This window comes from Mauremys reevesii, linkage group 3 (assembly GCF_016161935.1).
Source record: "Mauremys reevesii isolate NIE-2019 linkage group 3, ASM1616193v1, whole genome shotgun sequence".
Classification (NCBI taxonomy): domain Eukaryota; kingdom Metazoa; phylum Chordata; order Testudines; family Geoemydidae; genus Mauremys; species Mauremys reevesii.
In genome coordinates, this window is record NC_052625.1 from 171,262,893 (window position 1) to 171,287,646 (window position 24,754).

Sequence of the window (24,754 nt, forward strand, 5' to 3'; positions counted from 1 at the left end):
GGAAGAGTGCTCAATATGCTTAAAAGCTTGCCTAAACTGGACCCCATGAGAGTAACATTGCATTTAAAAAGAAGGCTTGTTTGCAGAAGATGAAAGAATAGAAAATGGCTAGCCTTCAGGAAACAGTTGCACAATGGCATTATACAAACGTACATGTGCAAGATGAGCCACTGACAGAAGATGCAATAATAAACCATAAAGATGACTGTGACAGGTCTAAATTTTCTCAACTTTTAGGAAAATATTGTGCCAAATGAACAAATACAGAATTTCCTCTACCCCTTTTTTTTTTTTTTAAATCTGCAGCTGCTCTCTTTAAGTAGATGGAAAGATAGGTTGCTTGACTAGATCTAAATATATCTGATTGCCCTAGCCACTGCACTATAGAGTGATTCTCTCTGGCCCAATTAATATTTTAATTATTTAATTAAAATGGAACAGCTTCAGCAAGAGAGATTAAGACCCACACCAGAGTATCACTTCCAGTGGCTAGGGAACTCATCATACAGGTAGGTACTCCCTGTTCTCATCACTTCTCATCAGGGAAAGCAATTGAAGAATTGAACGGGAATCTCTCACATTCTGAGTGAGTACGTAACTACTGGGTTAAAGGTTATAAGTGAGGTCCTCTCCCCTCCCCCATTTTGTGTGGCATTAAGCAGCCTCTAAGAACGCCTATCGGGTCAGATCCTGCAGGCAAGATAGGTGCTCCCCAGCTTTATGGATCATTCTGGGGCTTAGCAATGAGACAGGTGTTTAGAGTGAAGCAGCATGCCCAGAAGCAGAAACATAGGCGCCTAGATAACTTTTACAGCAGAACTTTAGGATCTGAGCAAGTTTTCACACCTACAGGGTTAGGCAGCAGCCAAGAAAAGTTTTTGTGGATCTCAGTAGCTCCTAAAACTGAGATATGGGTCCCTTTGTGGATCTGGCCCTAAATGAGTTGTATAGGAGCCCATTATTCCCCCCTCTGAACTTTTTGTTACAAATGTATTAAGAACTGTCGATAACAGTTGACATGTTAATGCCTCATGAGGTCACATAAATCAATGGTTATCAACCAGAGGTATGTGTACCCCTGGGGATATGCAGAGGTCTTCCAGGGAGGGGGTACATCAACTCATCTAGATATTTGCCTAGTGGCTACATAAAAAGCATTAGCAAATTCAGTACAAACTAAAATTTCATACAGACAATCACTTGCTTATACTGCTTTATATATACACTGAAATTTAAGTACAATATTTATATTCCAGTTGATTTATTTGATAATCATATGGTAATGAGATGGTAAGCAGTTTTTCAGTAATAGTGTTCTGTGACACTTTTGTTTTTTTATATCTGATTTGGTAAGCAAGTAGTTTTTAAGTGAGGTGAAACTTGAGGGTACGCAAGACAAATCAGACTCCTGAAAGGGGTACAGTAGTCTGGAAAGGTTGAGAGAGACTGACATAAATCACATAATATGGATTTCTCTTACTAAAAGAAGCCTGAGGAAGTTAGGTGCTCAAATCAGAGTGTCAGGCTAGCTAGTCATGGTGATGCCATCTGGCCTTGGAATCTGTGATTCTATGAATCTCCTTGTTGTTAATCTCCTTCCTTCATAGACCTTGGGGAGAACAGGCTTGCTTACATTGTCTTCAACTTGCTCATAACACTGTTGCTCGGTATTTGATAATGATTATAATCTAATCCAGGGGTCAGCAACCTTTCAGAAGTGGTGTGCTGAGTCTTTATTTATTCACTCTAATTTATGGTTTCAGTAATATTATGGTGCCAGTAATACATTTTAACCTTTTTAAAAGGTCTCTGTCTATGTCTATAATATATAACTTAACTATTGTTGTATGTAAAGTAAATAAGGTTTCAAAATGTTTAAGAAGCTTCATTTAAAATTAAATTAAAATGCAGAGGGCCCCCCATCCCCAGCAGTGGCCAGGACCTGGGCAGTGTGAGTGCCACTGAAAATCAGCCTACCCCTGATCTAATCTCATGCAGCAGGGCTTCAATTGGTCACCTGCATGGCTTTGGTGGCACCTTAGTCTGTCTTATTCACTGCTTGTGGCACATCTCCTGAGGACTAAAATGCTTTGGTTTAATTGACTTTGTTGGGCTCAACATAGGGTATTTGGATGGAATTTAATAGTGTGAGGTATGCAGGAGGTCAAGATGATCTAAAGATCCTTTCTGGCTTTAAACTCTATAAAACTATGAAAATCCTAGCCCCAGTTACTTGTATCATGCTCAATGGTTTTATACCGTACAGTCTAATATGATTTAAAGGACTTGTGTAAAATAGATGGTTCTTTGAAAGAAATCTTAAGTGTCAAAACTTTCATGTGTCTGGAGTGCATTTATTAGAAATGCTCCATAGTGCGTGGTTTTTGGTTTTGGGTTATTTTGGTCACAAATAAAATGACACATGCACCAAATGGGTTGGGTAGGTGATTTTAAAGAAAAGTGAAATGCATAGTGAGACCTCCTGATGCAGTCTTCGTTTAGACTTTTCACAAGTTACTTTCCTAATACAATTTTGCATTGGATTTCAATAAAATTTACAGATTATTTTGCTCTGAAACACGAGTAACCACATTAAATCAATTCCAGTTTGTGAAAACCATTATTCTAAAGGGACATTTAAAGAATACACATTAAAGCTCATGTAATATATCAAACACTTTATTACTCATGTTTGTTATTTACAGTATTTACATATTGCACGTTAGCTGGAATGTTTACACATTGAACAGAAAACCAATGGCAGATTGTGTGTGTGTATATGCAAAATCCACACTCCTTTGTCTTGAGAAAACATGTTCACTTGGAATTGTGTTTTGTATTTGTCATGCAATTTGTAATTTGCACTCCAAGGGTACAATGTGACCCCTCCAACACTGAAATTTTTAAATGTTTGTTTTATCCAAAGTCTCTTTTAATTGCATAAGCACAAAGAATATCAAGTGAAAACCACTGCTGTGGAGTAGATTCATTAAGAGTTTGGGGTATATAAACAAACATCCTTCCAAGTCTCGGAATTCCGCAATAGAACATTAATTTCTTGGTGAGGGGTACGTGTTCATGTAATTTTTGGCAGCACTACACATCAACTGTGGAGTGTACTTTTAAGTATGGAGCAGTAAGTACTATTGGCAGTTATACTACTGTAAAGGATGTAGATCTGCAAACTACTGAAAACATACAAAACACGTTAAAAGAATTACGGGAAATAGTCTGTCAATCTGCAAAAATAAATTCTCTTGTTCACAATGGAATATGTTATAAAGGTATTAAGTTCTATTTCCCTGTTGGTTTCCAAGGCACTTCTCCTGGTTCTTGGTGTTTCTTTTCTGTATGGTAGTATCTGTTGTGTTTAAAAGAAATAAATAAATAAGTTTCCTTTTATCATTTTCATATTTTAATTCAGCTGTTTAAAATGCATTTGGCAGATAGAATAGAGTTAGTAAATAAAGATTTTTGTTAACAACTCCCTCTGGAAAATCTGGTAGTACGTTTCTTGTTCTGTTCATATTGCACTACTCACTAAAGAAACCTAACGGATTAGTGTTTTGGAAAAGCATCCTCCTTTGTGCTATTCCTATCTCTTTGATGTTCTATGGCTGAAAAACAGATTTTGAAAATTACAAAATTCCACTATTTTAAATATTTAATACTTTAAGCTTAGTTTTTTAGAATAAATCAATTTCTAAATGCAGTAGTGAAGTCAAAATATGAGTACATATCAACAATGCTATTAACATTGTCATTTTTGTAGTCTTAAAATCTCACTACCAATATAGTTTTGGCATAAGGTCTGCCCACATAAATCCAATGGCAAGATCAGGATTGAGGAGCCCAGGCATGCTCCCACTGAGGCAAAAACTAACAGTAAAATTATTTAAGTACAGCAGAAGCAGGAAGCCTGCCAATCAGGCAGTGGGACCACTAGTCACCAGAGATGTTAAAGGAGCACTCAATACAAGGCCATTGCAGAGAAGCTAAATTAACTCTTTGCATTAGTCTTCACTGCAGCGAATGTAGGGGGAGATGCCCAAAAAGAATAGCTCTGGTGTGGGTAACAAATCTGAAGTATTTCAGTGGGTAACAAATCTGTGCCAGATGACTCGATGGTGGCTAATGTAATGCTGGGCACCAGAGGAGAATCTGGAAATGACAAGCCAGTAAGCCTAACTTCTGTATCAAGCAAACTAGTAGAAACTATAGTAAAGAACAGAATTATCAGAAACAGATGAACATGATTTGTTGCGGAAGAGTCATCACAGCTTTTGTAAAGGGAAGTGATGCCTCACCAATGTATTAGAATTATTTGAGGGAATCAACAAGCACGTGGATAAGCATGGTCTAGTTTATATAGTGTGCTTGGATTTTCAGAAAGTCTTTGCCAAGATCTTTCAGGCTTTTAAAGAAATTAAAGTAGCCATGGGATAAGAGGGAAGCTCCTTACATGGATCAGTAACTGGTTGAAAAATACGAAAGAAAGGGTAGAAATAAATGGTCAGTTTTCACAAAAGAGAGGTGAACAGCAGGGTTCCCCAGAGTTCTGTAGTGTGACCTGTGCTGCTGTTCATATCCATTAATGGTCTGGAAGGGGGTGAAATAGCAAAGTTTGCAGACCATACAAAATTATTCAAGATTAAGTCCAAAGCAGATGGCGAGAAGTTAGAGGGATCTCACAAAATTGGGTGACTGAGCACCAAAATGGCAGATGAAATTAAATGTTGATAAATGCAAAGTAGTGCACATTGGAAAACATAATCCCAACTGTACATATACAGTGATGGGTTCTAAATTAGCTATTTCCAGCTAATATAGCCAAGAAAGAGATTTTGGAGTCAAGGTGAATAGTTCTCTGAAAACTTCTGCTCAATGCTCAGCGGCAGTCAAAAAGGTTAACAGTATGTTAGGAACTATTGGGAAAGGCATAGAAAATGAGACAGAAAATATTCTAATGCCACTATATAAATGTATTGTATGCCCACACCTTGAATAATGAGTACATTTCTGGTTTCCTGTTTAAAAAAAAAAAGGTATATTAGAATTGGAAAAGATACAGAGAAGGGCAACAGAGATGATCAAGGGTATGGAACAGCTTATGAAAAGAGAACCCCATGTTCAGAGTGACCTAAAACCTTTGTATTCCACTCCTGGCTTTTGGTAGTCAGAGGTGGATCACTCCCTAATTGCCCTGTTCTGTTACACTCCCCCCTGAAGCTCTAGTATGGGCCACTGTCAGAGATAGGATACTGGTCAAGAGGGATCACTGGGCTAGTGTGGCAGTTCTTATGATAGGAATTTTTTCACTCTGTTCAAAGGAAAGATCTGGAGAGATGACAGCAAAAAATTTAGTACTGTGTTTTGAAACCCAGTCTTACCAGTATAATCTGACTACAGCGGGACAACTCAAGTAGGATTTGTAACAGTGGGCCTTTTATTTGCTGGAAATCTGTGGCTTTTTCAGCAAATTCACAGAATGTTAGTATTAGCCCTTCTCTGAACAGCTCCTGGGAAGTAATGACTGGTATTGAATCATTGAATTGTGTTAGCTGAATAATGTAGGTATTACCTTATGGGCTAGAAATGTTAAGTCAAAAGTAGTTGAGATATAGAAGCTTATCAAAACACATTTATCTATGAGTGGTATTCATTCACCATCAGATTTAAAGTTGTAATTATGCATAGCATTGTAAAGATTAAAAATACTGTCAGTGAAGTTTAGCATTATCTCCATGATGCAGCTTTGCCGCAAAGCAATAGTATGCATTTTAATGGATATTTATTACAAAATGAGAAGATGTTAAATATTGTATTCCTTTACATTGGTCCATGTTCTCTTAAGTCATTTTTATGTCTAATTTTAAGGGTCTAATATATTAAGGCTTGTCTACACACAAACCAGGACCAAAATAACTAAATTAGTTTTAATTCACATCTTTTCATTATATTGGTGCAAGTCTGTGTTGACACACTTACTTTCAGTTGACTATCCTATTTTGATGATAAACTCAAATCAGTAAAAAATTAACTTTGCATCAGAATAGCAGGATTGTAAACTTTTTGCAGCAGGGGCTGTCTTATTCTGCATTTTACACAATGGAGTTTTGGCCCTTGACTGGGATTTTTAGTGCTACTGTAATACCGAAAGACCTCAGTCATTGGCAGGCAAGATCGAACTGGGGACCTTAGGGCATGGAGCTTAGGGCATGAGCCTCTAGTGCATGAGCTAAAAGCCAACTGGCTGTTAGCTAAGGCTGTAGAGCAGACTCATTTTATCTCTCGCTCTAAGTGGTCTCGGTGCCCCTAGCTGGGACAGAACACCACACCCAGAAGTTGTGTGGGTTATACTACCACAATACAAATAATTAATAAAACCCAATTTAGTTATTTTAGTTTCACTTTGTGTGTAGACAGGCCCTTAATTACAGAAGAAACTGACTGCTCTAATTGAATGTGGCTTTTTCATTCTAATTCATTTTCAGTGGCTCATATTCAACAAATATTTTTTAGCTAAAAACGCATGCTGCTTCTAAACCCCAAAATGATTATTTTGCGCGGGGGCGGGGGGAAGAAGGGGAAGGTGAGGTTAAAATGTTTTTTTTCTAAGCATGAAAAAACTTTGTTTAATAAAATGGAGGGGTTTTGCAGTGAGAACTTGGACAGTGGAATTTAAAATGTTTAATTTGGTATATAAATTGCTAATCAGGAATTTGTGCTTTGCTATGTTTGAAAAATAGGAAATAGTGTATAGCACAGTCTTACTCATTTAAGTGTGCGTTGTGACAGATATGCCATATCCTTGGGAGACCTTATTGAATTAAGTTTAAGTATGTTGGGGTCCATTGTATTAAATGCAAATGTATTATTGTGAGCTGGGATTGCATGTAAGCTCTCTAGGGGGAAAAGTGTGATGTGAGGTTTGGGATTTCAAAGAACTCTACTGAAAATGTGCCAGACAAAAATGAACTATGGGATAAATGTAAAGTGGATTTCCTGGAGAATACCTAAAGCAGGCTAGTGCAAATTCCTTACCTCTGGTTATGCAAAAATCTATCCTTCTTTGAAGCTATACCCTGAGGAGTGGGTCACTGTCTGCTGATTACCTGTTTCTGGAGACTGGAGATCAAAGGTCTTAACAGTATAAAGAAATGGCTGAACTGCCCACCCTGGGTTCAGGTTCTGAATCTGAGGCAGTTATGAACTTGTAACAACAGGGAGAACCCAGTTGTGGGTTTTGAAGGACTGACATCTACCAGAGCCATAGGTTGGAGTGGGGGTGACCTCTGGTAAACTTTTTAGCATGCATGTAGGGTTTTGTTTGTTTATTTTATGTTTTCTCTGTAGTGCTTTCACCTTAAGTGTGCTTGCTTAGAAAGAGCTGTGTGCTAAGTTATAATTGCGGGCAATACACTGGGCATAGCCTCTGGAGAGAAAGCAAAGCACAGATGCTAGCCTTTTACGCAGTCTGGCTTCCTGGGGATATCATAGTTTAGGCAGGGAACTGCAGCTTTAAAGAAGTCCTGGTCAGGAAAGAGTGAGACGCAGCTCTCTGCCCAAGAGACATGACTGCCAGGAGCCGGAAACCTTTAAGTGGGTGCCCTTACTGGACCACAGGAGCAGGAAATAGGTGCAGCTTCCTTCAAACTGATAGGTGTAGAGTGGGGTTTTTAGACTTACATTTGTGTTTGTCTGGATATCTTAGTAGACCTAGAAGATTTCAGATGCTCTATGCTGAGGCACATCACGCTTTCATTCCTGTTTCCCCTGCCTTTTCAGAAACCCACTTAAGGGGCCAAAGATTGGCTAGTAGTTACCTTTATCTTATGTCATAATGCTACAAAATTCCCACATCTTTGAAATTTTGAATTAGTCTTCTATAGCAAAGTTGAGGTATTTAGTTGCTTGCAGACTAGGACTCTGCTAAGAGAACACTTACAACTTACAGTGCTTAGTGAAGATGCTTTTTCCACTGATAGTTTCTCCCATTGGTTTAGGTACTTCACCTCTTTGAGAGGTGGTAGCTATGTCAGCTGGAGAAGCCCTCTTGTTGACACAGCACTGTCTACACGGAGAGTTCATTCGGAATAACTGTATCACTCAGGGGTGTGGATTTTCCACACCCCTGAGTGACACAGTTATACCGACATAAATTTGTAAGGTAGACCAGAGCTCAGTCTGTCATTCTGCTGGAGACCCTGAATGCCATTTGACTGCAAACTCAAATAGGCATGCTGGCACTACCACTTTCATTTCATCCTATTTTATTTCCTTTTATAGTACAAGAAACTAGATTCAACATGATAGTTAAGATTTAAGAAGCACAAAAATCAAGAAACTTAAAGTTATGCTGCTATAGCATCCCATTATCCTTCCAGCATGACTGACTACACAGAACCTGGTTCAGTGATGAGCTCTGACAGGTAAAACAGGATTGTGGACATTAGAAGGCCCCAGTCCAATCAGCCTGACAGCTGCGTGCACAGTCTGTAGAATCCTATGCCACTGTAGGAGTCTGATTGCAACAGTGGTCAAAAATCCTATTTTTCCACTGGTGTGTGCCTAGGTCACACTGAATGGACGCCCCCTGGAAGAAGTACAGTCCTTCACCTACCTAGGTAGCATCATCGACCAGCAGGGTGGTGGCACAGACATCAACATCAAAGTATTGTAAGGCAAGAGCAGCCAGCTTACAGCACAAGAACATCTGGGAGAGAGAGAGAGCTGTCTTTGGGCAAAGATTCACTGACTGTTCAACGTGAAAACAAAATCAGTCCTACTGCTGGACTGCTGAAACCTGGAACACAACAAAAACCACACACCAGGAAGAGACAGACATTAATCTCATTCATCAAGGATTCTCCCAGATCCGCTGCAGAGACACCCATCAGTCACACCACCCTTCCAGGAAGGACCCGTCTCCCAGCAGAGAAGAAAATTAGAAGAGAAAGGTGGGGCTGGCTAGGATACACACATACAACCAACAACACCAACACCAGACAGGCACTGCAGTGTGACCCCTGTGCCCCAAAGGAAAAGGAAAAGAAAAGAGAAGAAAAATACCTGGCTCAGGTTGAAAAATGAAAAAAAAAAAAAAACCCCCTGGGAACCAGGCAGAGCGGATGGCCCAGGGGGATCTGCTCTGGACTCTGGTGGCCCCCGGTTGTGGGGGGGGGGGGGCGGGCGGATGATAAATGAATGTGTGCCTAGGAAACTACTTTGCTATAGGATGAGGATATAACCACAGTGGTTCACATCTTGGAGGTAACAAAGCGGTAACGGTATACGTGGTATTAACCATGTATTGCCTAGCTAGTTGAGTGTCCAGTTCAAGGCTCTGGTCCTCACCTACAAAGTCTAAATCATCTGGGGCCCGTTACCTCAGCAGTTGTTTCCAAACAGCCCAGTTTGGTGGCTATGTCCATGATACTGTATATGACAGATCAAGGTACACCTTGCAGAAATAGGTGTCATAGGTATCTTGGTAGAGGGCCCATGGCTGTGAAACAGTCTTACACTGAAGTTTATGCAAAACAGGGCTTGTGTGGGTAGACATGACCGACATTTAACTCCATTCAGTCTGAGTCTTTGAAAGAGACTGTGTAGGGGGGAAGGCTGTGCTCTCATCAGTTGAAAGTATTTTCTAATACGTTTTTGTAAGAACCCCAGAACTACTCTGATTTAGAAATTTTGCGAAATAATGACTAAAAACACTATATACAACCATAGAATAGGGTCAGTTGCTATAGTATTTCAGTTTTCCAATTTGTGCATTTAAAAACCTCAAGTATTGTGTTGCATTTCTAACAGCTCAGAATTGATAACATTTGGTTATCTTCATGAAAGCTAACACATTAGATAACTTTTAATAACAATTTTTATCTTGCACTCCTTGAGCTGTGCATCAAAAGAATACTTCTCTCATCACCCAGTTTTAAGATACTGGTAAGAAGAATACTATATACCATATGATTTAAGGTCTATTCTTGCCCTACAATGTATTGAACCTGCATCTTTAAGTAGGAAGTAGTGTTTCTCCTGCTATAAAATGATCTGATCTTTCTTTGAAAACTGATAGTTACTGTACCTCATTAGAAAAACTATTTCACTGGCTGATCATGATAATTCCTTGATGCACAGTATTCACCTTAGTTTACTACTCCTTAATTCACTAATAGTTGGGACTTTTGATTTTTCAAATTTAAAAATGTATCAACTGCATTATTACTCTTGCTATATTGTACATTTCAAGCATTTTTATTTCTTTACAACTGACATTTTAAAAAAATCTTTAGTTGTATCAAGTGGCTGGATGGAAAAAATGAAAGTAGCTAAAGAATGACTATAACCTTATTCTCCATTTCTGTAATAAATTCGTATTAAATATCTTTGATTATGAAGATAATAGTTATAACAGCTAGGCCATTAAAATAAAAAATAAATTACAGAAGGGTGTAATATTCAGGGTTCATTGCATTGTGAAGTTCAGTAGGTGTTAAGAAAATTCATTATGCTCTAAAAGGGAGATGGCTAATATGATATGCATGTTATGGTTTTACTATGGTCAAGTAGAAAAAGCAAGCTGTATATAAAATATTTAACAGGCCCCTGTCTCTGACGTGTGGCTCTGCCCTAGGGAATCGTATTTTTCACCCCCAAAGTAGGATCATATTTGTGTGTGGGGCAATCCCTGACTGCATGTGCACATGGCTGCATGTGCACCTATCAAGCCACATGCAAGCTCTGGAGCTGGATGGGAAACTCACAGGCACAAAGGAGTTGTGCATACTAAAGAGCTAGAAATCCAGCCAAAAATCAAGCCTATAGATAATATTTAACGTCATGCTATTCTGCTTCACAATGAATAGCAATCAGACACTAGCCAAGATTTTCAAAAGTGTTTGGGGTGCCACAATTTTAAGATTCTTCACCTGACACATTAAAGGGGCCTGATTTTCAAAGAATGGATGATGTACACTTTCTGATAATTGGGCCTTTTTAGGGTGCCTCGATTTGGGCACCCAAAATCACTAGTCACTTCTGAAAATCTTGGCAACAATCTCCAAGATTCACAAGGAAGGCTAGACAGCCGTGGGGCAAGTGTCTAAGACAAACAGCTGAGCAAAGAACAAAGGAGAATATGTTCTCGTTGAGGATGTGGTTAAACCTTTTTGGCAACTGTAAAGGAGCTCCTACTGCTCAAGATTCATTTTTGTAGTTCTGTGTATCTGCTGGCAGAGAGGGATGTTAAGAATCTTTTGTTGAAACCTGAGCGCGCACAGCCTAACTTGTGCTGGGTTTGCTAGTGAATATCCACCTTTGTTCAAGATTGTATTATGCAGAAATTGTACATAATGTCACTGAGACAATTGTTTAAATGCTGTCTTTGTGTCTACTCGTTTTATCTGCCTCTTGGAATCTGAAGCTTTTTGCCTACCTTGAAGTTGTGATAATCCCAAGCATGTTGTGAGTAGAAATCCAAAACAAATCTAGCCTTTTTCCAACATAATCTCAAAACATGGACATATGTCCATGCATCTCCAAAGCAAATAAGCAAAAGCTAACTGTTAGCTTTCTAAATGGTCACTAGCATTAATACATCCCTAGCCTGCTGTCAGAAAGAGGTGAGTGAAATAAAAGTTTGAACTACTGAGCAAGACAGAAAATAACAAAAATAGGGATAATGAAACTTGCCTTTTCTTTGTAAAGCACTTTGAGATCTACTACTGAAAAGCACCAGATAATAATATAATAATCCCTAGCTCTTACTGTTTTGACTTGTATAAACAAAATACTCCAGGCATGGAAATTGAAAATAATGTCATTTAATTAGTTTGGACCATGGGTATTTTCATGCTTAATCAGACCAGTGGTGGTTCTAGCAGTGTCCTGTCTCTGACAGGTACCAGTATCAGATGCTTCAGAGGAATATGCAAGAAGCCCTGCACTTATGGAATAACCAGCCCACATGGAGAGTTTGTTTCTATCTCCCACTAGGTAGAGGTACCCAAAAGCATGATTTAAAGATAACTAAGAACAGAACACTGTGGTCATATTAAACTTGTGGAATAAAAAGGTGTATTCATTAGTCATAGAGGGATGTGAGTGCATGCAGACAACCACTCCCCACCACTGAAAATAACAGAGCCTCTTTTTAAAATTGAAGAAAAATATATTGTAGATCTCAAAGTTCTCCTAAATTTTCATAATTTGACCTCTTTCCTGTGGTCCTAATTCAGGAAAGCATTGAGCATGAGTTGAAAGTTAAGCACATGCTTAAGTGCTTTGCTAGAAAGGGCCCTCAAAGTGTATGGTTTATTAGTTTCCAAATATGTGATCACTACCTATACACCACTACTTAAGTCAGCATGGCTAATGCGGAAAGGCAGCCATGTATCACTGTGCACTTTTATTAAGAATGCATCCATGAATTTTGTCTTCAGTTTAGGGTGCAGTATAAAATAAGTGGGGGGAGGGGGAGTTTAGACAATAAATTGTGAGGGGAAAATGAGCACACATGAAACGTCTCAATGTGGCAAAATACTCCAAAGATCTATCATCATTATAACTACTATGAATTTAGAGCCAAATTCTGCTCTCTTTTATACTCATGTAAATCTGGAATAAATCCACATAAGTAACTGCTTTAGAGTGGTAGAACAAAGCAAAACTTTGTCCCCGATGTTCAATGTTTGTCTTAACCCTTGATTTACTAGTAGCTACTAAGATGACAGCAAAAGCAAGAAATGTTTATTTTCTGTTATCTTGTATATCAGCTGTTTATTCATTAGAGATTGATTATTAGCTTAATTATCTTAAGTATATGATATGGGTTTTACAGTTTTGTATCTATATGTATTCAACTGGCATTAAGTTGCAAAATGTTGAGTATCTCTTAAAAGCACACAGAAGGCTGGGTCCAGCAGAAATTATCCAGAGCCTGCACAGAGATGGGTTTGACTGGCTTGTGTAAAAGAGCAAGAGAACTGTTTTCCTCAGAGCTCCTTCTGTGGAGGTGATGGGATATGATGACAGCCCCACCATGCTTTTCCACAGGAGATACCTTACACGGAAAAGTTGAACTGTGCAGCAGTTTCAATGCATTATCTCTATGGGGAAGAGTTTGTGGAGTGACAGGAAGAAAGATCCTCTATAGATCTTCCAAGTTTGGTAGTGAAATCTATGAATCTTGAGACACCTATGATGACAATCAGTCCTTCTTCCCACTAAAGGAAATCACTCAAAAATTATACTGCTATCAATGACAACCCAGCAGAGGTTGTGCCTTATGGCCACTCTCAGGAGAGTATGAGCCCCTGGCATTATGGATTTTCTAATAGAAATTCACCAAGTTTCAGATTGGACAGGTGCCCCTGAAAGAAGCTGCCCCTTGTCCCTTCTCACCCTGAAAACTCATAAAATGCCAATGGGAGGTGTTGATGCAGAGAGACTTTCAAGAAAAGGGGAAAAGAAACAATGAATTTTAGGATGTGCTCCCCCATCTATGCTTACTGGCAGGTATTTGTAGCAATACCATTCCATCTATGTCTTGCAGTAGAATGTATGGATGATAGGTGCCAACTAACTCCCTGAATTGCACAATTCACTACCTTGGAACTGCAGAGTTCCCTTACCTAGAACAAGGAATTTACCTCATATACCCAACATCGGTCTCACAAGTCTATGTGTCATATGCAATAGCTTCTGTGATTTTACCCTTAACCAGGCAAGATCTGGATCATGGAGTTGCCTCCATGACTGCATTACTAAGGGTAAATGAAGCTTTCAGAAAAGGGAGCACTTCTACAGCTATAGGACCTCAGGAACCTACAGACCTAATTTGTGGCTGGGTTGGTTTACTTCATAAATTAAAACACATACAACTGTATTTTTGTCTCAGCTGATGGGGGACAGGATATGGACTAGTGTGCAAGATGTCAACTCTTAGAGGTATAGATATTTTGGGAGGATATTCTTCCTTTTGTGTGCACTGAAATTCCCACTCTCTCTAAAAAGAGTTAAGCAGGTGCATCAAGGAAAAATAACCCTTTGGAGCAGAAGTTGAACATAATGGAAATCCAAAGAAATCTGAGTAACATACATATTGGGGGTATATGACAACTGAATTATTCTAGGAATACCAATGACATCTATTTTTAAAAAACTTACATATCTATAGTTATGTATACATTATTAAAATGTACCCAATAAATTTAAACCTGTGGATGTGAAAGGGCAGCCACTGCCAATAAACACAATTGTACACTGAGTCAACTTGAAAAAATCAGCAATGGCTGCTGTGTTTTGTTCTATAAAAGCAAATTCACTATCTGCTAACTGCATACTGCTATGAATAATTCACAGCTGATGTCTATGGGTCTTTATAATGCCTTCCAGTAGGGGATACCCTTTATTTATGGCCAGTATTTTCCCAGATTAAGATAGTTATGTCAAGTGCTCTGAAAAGGGAATACCTTAGCCAAAAGAAGATTGTTTTTACACTCATGAATGTTTTATGTCCACAATGCAAAATCCACAGCTTTGCTATGCAGTAGAATGTTATTACCTCTGTCAAAAAGCTTACCTTATCCTTCCATGCACATTGGACTTACTGCCAACCGAGTAAGAAGCCTGGCACATCTTTTATAGTCTGCCATGAAAAAGATCATAAATACAATAACTTAATGACACTGCTAAAGTCACAGATTTTGGTTTCAAAAATAAAATAAAATTGATAGAGGTGCTGTTCAAACTATCATAATTAACTTTAATCAGTACTTTGATTTAAAGACTTAGGTTATAACAGGGCAGACATTGGCCCCATATACATAAGAATTACCGTTCAAATATTAGGTGCCTAATTTCTGTGCATTTTCTTTGCAAATTCTTTGATTCTGTGCACAAACGGCACAATTGTGCATGCAGACAGCCTGTGTGTATGAATATATGGCCAGTTATACATCTAACTAGCTATGGTGTGCATAGGTGTTGGATCTGAAGCTGCAATCATGGCATCTGATTGTGTAAATTAGGTGTTTGAAGTGGCACTGTCCCATCATTGAAATGCAGCTCTCTGTGAACTAATAGTACCAAGATAAATAGTAGTGCAGTCCTCCAACTAATTATCCTAGAACAATTGAAGAACAGAGCAATAGAGTCATGGAGGCTCAGATCTTCAAAGGTATCTAACTCCTATTGAAATGAGTAGAAGTTAGGTGTCTAAATATCTCTGAGTTCATAGAATTAAAAAAAAAAGACTAATTACATCTTATGTTTCCTCTGGCAGTATAGGATGTTTCCCTGCACTATATTCTTTAGATCTTTGCATAGTCTTGTTACACAGATAATGAGTAGTGGTGGTGTAATAAGTAAAACTACAGCAGTCACGGTTGAAAATGTTTCATACCTACAAAGTTCAGTCAGGTGATCTGTTTTGTGTACAGTGCAATCTGGGTGCAGTGCAGATGGAAAAGGAATTATTCCAAGATTGCTCACATGCTCAGTTAAAGACCTCCTGCAGTCCTACAGCTAGCAGCCTGGGTTACAGTTCAAGTGTCAATAGTTCTTGATATATAAAACCTGACCTTAAAAATCTATCCTACTACCAAACTGCAAAAAGCACTAGAAAGTGTACTGGAGGAAATACTCTTGTACTGGCAGTGGGATAGGTCTTTTCCCTCTCTGAGGCAGCAAACCACAGGTGCTTTATTTTCTTGTTTCATTTGTCTTTATAATAGTAAGTAGATGTAACCAGAAATCAGAATTATAAAAGTGGTACAGTACTCACATTACCACCTAAACCAAGCTAAGGCTATTATACACTGAGAATAAAAGCAGCATATGTATTTCAAGATTCCATGAGAAGTTCTCTGAGAGACATATTGATAAAGTGACATCTATGGTTGATTATCCATTATACAGTTGGTTATCATTTCACTAATGCCTAAGTAAGTCACGTGCTTGTGAAAGGTGCCGGATTGTCAGCCCTAGAGCCCTCTACTCATAAGACAGGTTGAGTACAAACACCACCAGTGCCAACTCTGCGCTATTTCCCACCAATATGAAGCATCTGTGAGGAAAGAGCTAATTCAGTCTTTAAGCCCTTTTGGTCCTTGGCTTCACTGCTGAATGTTCCAATTAGTGCTGAATATGATGTTGATTTTTGTGATCTGGTCCACTAGAAATTAGGTGAAGACCGTCATCTTGTTTCAAACATACTACTAGATTATCTGTATTTTACAAATGGGAAGAAGGCTCACACTTCTTAATAAATGTAATATTAAAATGTACAGATTGTTACAAATGGGGAAAAAACATTCTTAAAGCATGGAACTTTGAGTCAGGAAGTCTTGGTTCTATTTCCAGCTCCTCAACTGACCCGCTAGGTGACCATGGACATGGACATTAATGTGTGCCTCTCTTCTGAAAAAGGCTTTGGAAAAATAGCTTCTTCTTACACAACAGGTCTGCTCCCAGTTTGTATTCAGAATCTGCTGTGCCAAAAAAAAATTCCTGCTCATCTGTAGTCCTTTTCACACTGCACTGTCAACACAGCTGAGACATTTGTTCATTCCCATCCATCAGTTGATTTGTTTATTAAGTTCCAGTACAGTACACCTTTCTAACCTGCTGAAGGAAAGAGGATTTCAAAGGTGCCATTGAGGACATAATTGGAAGACCCTGAAGTTGCCAAATTGTAACATGCCATAATTTGTCTGTAATATGTGTTATAAGTGATGATGCATGAAAATTGAGTGCACTTGATTTGGAGACATGAAGAGACAATAAACCTGGAATCCTAGAAAGCAGTTTTAACAATCATTTTACACAGTATATCCACTGGAAATTCTGTGCCTCAATTTCCTCATCTCTAAAATGAGAATGATAATACTTACCTCACAGGCAGAGGTGAAGATCAATTAATATCTATAAAGGACTCTGAACCCTTTAATTGAAAGGCACTGTACAGTTGCACAGTATTGCCACTATTATCTCCTGTAGCCACCCCAATCAATAGCTTTCTGTTTTAAAAAAGTTAGCTTTGGTTTGTGGCACTTACAAGCTGGGATGGTGCAGTCTCTTGTATTGTGATAAAGCCGATGAAAGTGTTTACTGCATTTTGGACTAAAATAGAGAGGACCTGAAATACAGAAAAAGAACAAGTCATGAGTCAATACAGCACAAAAGGCTTAGCAGAAGGGGAATGGGGCTTATGTGTATGAAATGATGGATACAATGCAAAATTTAAATGTACCTGTTAAATGCTTTAAAAACTTGTCTTTCATCCTCAAATCTCTAGGAACTATTTCTGTTGAGGGGGAAAAAAAGTATTCATTATACTCCACTGCAAATGTGTTTGTCAAGGATGGTAGGGCTACCACAGGAGGTGCCAAAATTTTGCTCAGCTGAGACTCAAAATAACTGTTTACTAGGAGATTGAGAGCCACAAAGTGGAACAAGTTGTAGCTACCTTTATCTTTCATATAGAGAGACTGCTAAAAAAGAATGTGGAGCATTGCAATACTGGGACCAAGAGTGTCCAGCAGCCCCACAATCACATTAAAAATGAGAGTAATCATGAGTCACATTGTAGGGCTCTGTGGGCCACATTTTGGCTACCCCTTATCTAGGTGTATCACTTTAAGATCACTAGTGCTTAGAAACTGTGCAGACTCTACCAGTGGTAAAGGTTCAAGGCCACACCAGGGAATGGTCTCTGGGCTGCTCTGTGGTTGTCTATGCAACATTCTCCTATAAGCACCTGCACTATTTTGTCACAGGCAAGTGTTGACAAGCACTATCTGAAATAGCTATTGTGACCATGAGATTGAATTGTTATATTTACAGGAAATCTAGAAATAGCCCTTGTTTTATCTCTAGCATTAAATAAAATTCACAGGAATATAAAAACAAATTGCTTTTCCCAACTCTTGTGGTTTGCTTCTCTGCATTTTGTGTTCAGCAGATGCCAAAATGAAACTGGTTTACTGAAATCCATGTTAGCGTCAACTCTTGTTTGTATCCTGTTGATTTACAGTTATCTTTGATTGCTTTCAGTTACTAACTCTATGCCGACAGCGTAGTGTTGATTGCGTATGATGCTGTACTTTATTTATTTGATCATAAATGCCTAAATAGCCTTTTTATTCCCCTGGCACCTCTTATCACATTTAAAGCAAAGAACATTTCCACCCAGATCTGATTCACTGGTGAGCTTCGACATTTCTCAAAAGTCATTCTTCATTTACTTCTAACTTTAGTCAGTCTGAGTAAAATTGACCATATCATATTTGACCTAATTGTGTCATGACGAGCATTAAAAGCTTACATGCTTCTCTCAAAAGTTTCCCATGGGACAGACGCGCTGTGAAAGTGATGCTAAGACTGAAATAAAGGAGGGCTCTAAGCAATAGTTTCTTTTCAGTGGCAGCAGCTTTGCTGGGAATAAATTCCATTATAATAACAATAATAATAAAACATCCCTTTCACGAGTCAATGACACTGGTACCAACTAGTCTGTTTCTGAAGTGGTTTTCTCATTGAGCCATATTCACCAGTTCATGCCAGATGCTTTGAACTGATTTGCTTATGCAGGACAGCCATAAACTCTGCTTAACCTCCTTGTTAAACTGAGTTCACAGCTGCTTTGCTTTGCTACAGTTGCACAGAGTAGTTGGTTACTCTGGCCCATTAAACTTGTACCATATATTAAGAAAAAGGAACATGTTCTTATTGTACTGAGTTTATGGGGAACTGTTAGGTTGTTTTATTTAATATCTTCACTAATGATCTAGCTAAGAGACTAAAATCACATTTTAATGACAGTCATGATACCAAATTAGGAGCAGTTGTGAACACCATTGAGTACAAAGAAAAGATACATAGGGGTCTAGAGAGATCAAAAGAGATGGGTAGAAAATAAGAAAATGAGATCCACCTGGGGAAAGTGTAAACTGATATATCTAGTGAAAAATAATCCCAAACCTCGATACTCAAGGGAAGGGGAAAATTGAGAGGCAGTAATTCTGTTTAGGAGAGATGGTGAACAGCAAACTAGACATGAATTTACAATGCAACAGGGAAGCAAGAAAGACCAATTCAATTTTGAGCTGCGTGCATAGAAGCAGGACATCAAGGAAACAGGCATACAGTATGACCATCAGTCTGATGTGACTGCATCTGGGATATTACATATAATTCTGAAAAACCTTATTACCAGAAACAATATTGACTGGAGAGAGCTAGGAGAAAAGCAACTCAAATTATTAGAATGATGTAGGGACAGGTTTAGGAGGAAAGAATTAAAATTTGCATGAGTTGACTCTGGTGGTGAGGGACAAATGATGAAATTGACACATATTTGAAAGGTGCAAGCACCAAAAAGATAAAGGGATGAATAAGGTTATCAAAAAGGGGAATGAGGCTGCCTAGCAGGAAAAACTTCCAGGTGTGAAATTTGTTAGGTTGTGGAATAGTCTCCCCAGGGAGATGGCAAGAAGGTCAAGTCCAGGGAGGTTTAAAACTATAATCCACAGGACTCCAGACCCTTGAACTAGATAACCTAGGGTAAGCAGGCCTTTTCATCCCTGATTTTTTTACCCCAGTCCATCTCACTGTTCTTCTTTATAAATATAGAGTGTATAAAGCCAAAGCTCATGCAGGTCTGGCTTTGAACTTAATGCATTTTTGAAGTACATTAAACTGAAGTGAGAGTGGAGTTCTACTCTGGGATTTTCAAAGCCAGTTTCTTGTGTAGGAATCCTCTATTTTTGAAGCAGGTCTGCAGATCTCCTGAGGGGGTAGCACCTCCTATAAGAACTGGTATAGTGATGCCTGATTTCCCCTTCAAGGAGAGCAAAGTTGCCCGGAAAGGAAAGAAGCAGACTTACCAGCTCTCTGCTCATCCTGGTACTCTCCATAATCAGCTACTTCTCTTCGGTCTAAAGTATAATCGTGGTTGGAGAAGTATTGCACCCCGTTGTCCTCTTCCATGTGGTGCCTTTTCAGTTCCTGAATAATCTCCATGATGAGACTGAAGAGGCTTTGCCTGTCTTTTAGGTCTATGGAGTCAGTCCTCTCTTTGCAATAACCTGCTGACAGCATTAAGAGCACCAGCCCCAGCAGCACAGGAGACTTCAGTCCGCTCATTGCAAGTTTGAACTGGAGGGTGAATGAGCAGAGGAAAAGAAATGATCCACTTTGAGGGGACTCCTATTTCACTGAAAGAGAAAAATGGGGGTGGGGGAAGGGAGAGTCACGGGGGTGAAATCAGAAATACTACAGGGGAAGAGCAAAGAGGCTACTTTGCACATTATGTAACCAGGGGGCCTTGTTTCCTCCCTCCCACTACCTCCTTAGCTTTTAAAATGGACCAGATTCCCAACTGGTGTAAATTGGCGGCGCTCAAGTGAAGTCAGAGGATTTGCACCAGTTGAGGAGATGGCACAAGCTGCCTTTTACTTGCCCTGCCAGCAGTAACTTTATTCTCCCTGCAGTTCCGACTAGCGAGCCGCTCCGCCGCCCGAAAGCTATGTGAGTCAAAGTACTTCATGCTCCACGGTGCAGCCGGGGCTGACTCCGAAGCGCGCAGCCCCGGGGAACTCTCGCTCCTCGCGCAGGGCCGGAGGACGGGCATTCCCAGCGTCACTGTAGCCGAGGAGCGCGCTCCCGGGACTCCCGTGGCCCTTCCTAGCCCGCCCCCCTTCTTATCTCCAGCGCGGCGCAGAGGCCAGTCCCCGAGTGCTGACACGCAGCCCACGAGGGGCCGGCGGCGCGAGTGTGTAAACAGCGGCGCCCGTCTGCCCCGCGAGGGGCAGGACCAGCCCGCTGCGGAAACTTTCCGAACACTTGCCCCTCCGCGCGCGCTGACTTCCAGAGCCAAAGCAGCGCGTGTAGTGCCCAGCCATGCCCAGGCTTAGCCCCCGGCAGGCGCCCTCACTGCTTCCCACCACACGGCGCTGGGAGGCATTGCCGAGAGGCAGCCTGCTCCCCCGGCGCGTGCACCCGAGGGCTGTGCCTGCTCCTCCGCCGGGCTTGGGGACCCAGCGCGGTCCGACCCCCTGCCCTAGGGAAGTCGAGAAGCTCCTGCACCAGGGGCAGTTTAACCGCAGGGCCCGGTGCACGAGTCTGCCCCGAGCCTCTGGCAGGGCAGGCACGTGGGAGCCCAGCAGAGAGGAGAAGGAGCCAGCTCCCTCCTTGCCTCGCACCTGCCTCGCCTCTCGCGGAACCCTCCCGCGCCGGCAGCAGCCCCGCGGCTGATCCCTGGCGCGCCCGCCTCTCCGGGGCTGAACGTCGCGGGAAGCGCTTGGCCCCGCCAGCCCGGCCGTTACCTGTCTCCGGCCCCAACGCCGGCCAGGTGCTGCCCTCACTCACTCCCCCCAACGCGGTCCCGGAGTTTCCCAGTTGCCCCCCGTCCCGGTGCACAGGCTGCATCCACCAGCTACTCCATGGCGGCCAGCCCCGGCGCCGCGGCTTATATAGGCGACGGGACATACACGAGGCGGCGGCTCCGGCAGATGTGACCGACTCACTCGCAAGTGGGAGGAAAGCAACAAAAGTCCACTTGGCAACCCGGCGCCCCCTCCCCCGGTGCAGGCTCGCTCGCTCCCCAGCCCCGCGCCGACGTAAGGATCCGGTCCCGAGCGGGCCGTGCCCTGCCTTTAACGGGGCAGGCGCCTCTGAACTGGGCATCGCCCGTCCGCCGGCCCCCTCGGACCCCGCGCCTCGGCTGTCACTTGCCAGGGGCGCGGGGAAGCTGCGTGGCTGCCGGGAACTTTCTGTCCCGCTGTCCGTCCGTCCGTCCGTCTGTCTGTCTGTCTGGGGGGAGGGGGCGGAGCTGGGCTGCACCTCAGTCGGGAAGCCTGCGGTTATGTGGCGGTGGGAAGGAGCCGGCATGTGCCGCCTTCCGTTATTCTTGTAAAGGGTAATTCTGCAGCGCTAGGAGCCGTGACTGGAAATCCGCCCCCCCCGCCCCCCGCAGCCAGCCTGGGAGAGAGGCCCCGCGATCCACGCGGGCTCTGTCCCGAGCGGGGCCGGTCCCCCCATGGCGGGGAGTGCCGCGGGGCAGAGAGCTTTCCCGGTGCCTCCTGAGACACCCAGCAAAACCTTCCCCCCGAGCCTGGAGCCTGCCAAATTAACACTCACACACACACACTGCCTCGAAAACACACTGACGGGGGGTAGGGGTGATGCTGAAACATGATCCAGCTGAACTTTTCTGTTTGCTTTTATTGTGTGGCTAAACCTCACCCTCGCAGCGGCGAAAAGACAAACAGAAAGTTGGATCGAGCGGTGGGATATGCTCCATGCGGGGGAGGGGACGCCCCCCAGCGCCTGTGTACTTCGATCGGGAGGTGAAGCTTGGAGCTGGGAAGCCAGAGCGGTCCCCTCGCCCTCGCCCTCCCCCTTCTTCCGCTACACTCGGGAGTCAGGCAAGCCGTGAACACGGTGCCATCCCCGAGGCAGGGGATGTCGCTGACAACAGCGACACGTAGTGGCAGCGAATGTAATTAATCTCCAGGGGGCGTTCTATAGAAGGGTGTCCCCCTGCAAAGTGAAAGTGACTTGGAGGGCGAGGTGAAAGAAACGGAACGAGATCAACATCAGGGGCTGCTATTAATCCGAGCCCTTGCTCCAGAAGCCATTCCTCCGAGCCTTCCTTTCTCCTGGGTGTACATTCCAGATCGTGCGCGTCAACTTCTGCAGGGCGTGCGAAACTTTACTATAAAATTGTCACAATGGCTAAAGTACCGCTCTGCTGAAGCCCAGCAAACGTGCTTCTATGCCTGACTCCAGTTCATTTCTTTGTATCCGGTATGTGTGTGAGCGAGAGAGAGTGTGTGAGCCAGAGAAAACTCCATATTTGTGTAGGTGCCTGTCAGACTTGTAGTTGGCAAAACAAGACACCGTACAAAAGAATTCTGTCTTTGTTAGTTCCTCTGTCACACACACAACTGTCTGTATGTGGGAGAACATACCTGCTTCATTTCCAAGAACAAAATGGGAGATTTAGCCTAGTTCCTACTAGAGTGAATATGAAATGTGAACACATCCTATGAAAACAATACCAGACTTTTATATAGCCCTTTTCATCAGTACAGCTTAAAGCCTTTTGCACACACATATACACACAGGGGAGAGGGGAGGAGAGGGGATTTCCTGTTCATTAAACCCTACAAGTAGTTTATATATAGGGTGAGGCTAGGACCGGGTTTGGCTGGGACAGTCTCTTTTTTCAGCCCAGTTCTGGCCTTCCTGACTTTTTTTGGCATTTGTCCTGTTTGCTCTTGTCAACTAGATCAGTTGATCACAAGAGCAAATGTCCATTTGTGTAAAAAAAGTGGGGTGCCGAGGAATGTGTGGGGAGAGCAGCAATGCCAGCCCCATGCAAGGGGGGAGGCAGGGCTTTGGTGGGGGATAGGCAGGTTAGCAGTGATGCCAACCCCATCCTCATGTGGGGGAGCAGGCAGGGCGTGGGCAAACAGCAATGATTGCCGCAGCCTCATGCAGGGGAGAATAGGGGCTCAGGCCAGCCTGGCATGAGGGCAGAGCTCAGGCGAGCAGATTGGGCCAGCCCAGAGTGGGAGGGAGGGCTCAGGCTAGCCCCAGATGGTGTCCCATTTTCTCTTTGGAAAATATGGTCTTCCTATTTATAAATATATATGTTTTAGTCTAACTCTCTGTTGAACTTGATATATACAGTTGCGCCATTTCAGATTTGGGTAGGAGGGGAGGGACAACTTTAATCATGATTCCCGGGGCTACTTGGGCACCTGAAAACTCTTGGTTTTTTTGCAGATAATAACTTAGAAATTATTATCTGAAGGTGCGCTGTATCTAATTCCTATATAAAGAAAGAAAAATATATAAATATTAGACCCACTCAGCTGTAATACTAACATGTTCTTATATCTTGTGTCAATTCACTAAGGGACACTAGTTAGGATTAAAATTTTAATGTATAATCTTACTTTGTTACAAGAACAACAAGGAGTCCGGTGGCACCTTCAAGACTAACAGATTTATTTGGGCTTAAGCTTTTGTGGGTAAAAAACCTCACTTCTTCCTCATGAAAGCTTATTCCCAAATAAATCTGTTAGTCTTGAAGGTGCCACCGGACTCCCTGTTGTTTTTGTGGATACAGACTAACAGGGCTACCTCCTTATACTTACTTTGTTACTAACTCTTGAATACAACAATTGAAACAATTGTAGAAAAATCTAGATTACTTTTGATCATTGTTTTGCAGTTCACCAACCTTGGAATAGATCATTTAACTTTTGGAAACATCCTACTAGGGCAAGGCCCCAGGAGTTTATACTACAACTGCCTGGGGCTACCCAGCTACAAATAGACTAGAAACTGACTTTAAACCGGAGTGAAACTGACACTTTCAAGTCACTTTCATAGTATTTCCAATCCCAAATGTTCAAAAATCATGAATCAGGTTCACCAAAAATCATGAGATTGGCTTTAAAATAATGAGATTATGTAAAAATAATAGATCTGGTCTTCTTTTTATTTGCATTCTGGTTTTTGAGCCTTTAGGGTGTCCCGGGGTCACATTTTTGAGCTTTCTCCACAGTCACAAGGGCTAGAAACTTCTGAAACATTTTCTTTAAGAATGAAGGCTGAAATCATCACATATCCACTTGACTCCAGCAGCTGGGGCTTTAAAGAAAACAATAATGATCATGAGACCCATGACACAATCATGAGAGTTGGCAACACTGCTTTCACTTCTGTT

General features: G+C 41.7%; 1 protein-coding gene across 5 annotated transcripts; it reads right to left on the reverse strand.

The window, feature by feature from the left end:
- Window positions 1–2,694: 2,694 nt before the first annotated feature.
- Window positions 2,695–21,852, reverse strand: ALKAL2 (ALK and LTK ligand 2). Of its 5 annotated transcripts, none has more exons than XM_039528429.1 (6): window positions 21,540–21,852; window positions 19,899–20,228; window positions 17,264–17,317; window positions 17,069–17,149; window positions 14,594–14,659; window positions 2,695–3,361 (listed from the first exon to the last, which is right to left on the reverse strand). In XM_039528429.1, the coding sequence occupies exons 2-5, from the start codon at window positions 20,155–20,157 to the stop codon at window positions 14,595–14,597; spliced, it is 459 nt and encodes a 152-aa protein (XP_039384363.1). In that variant the 5' UTR covers window positions 20,158–20,228; window positions 21,540–21,852; the 3' UTR covers window positions 2,695–3,361; window position 14,594. The 5 variants fall into 5 exon arrangements, with proteins under 5 accessions (XP_039384363.1, XP_039384362.1, XP_039384360.1 ...); XM_039528428.1 differs by having other exon boundaries at window positions 21,504–21,852; XM_039528426.1 differs by lacking the exon at window positions 21,540–21,852 and adding an exon at window positions 21,339–21,459.
- Between the last annotated feature and the right edge of the window lie 2,902 nt (window positions 21,853–24,754).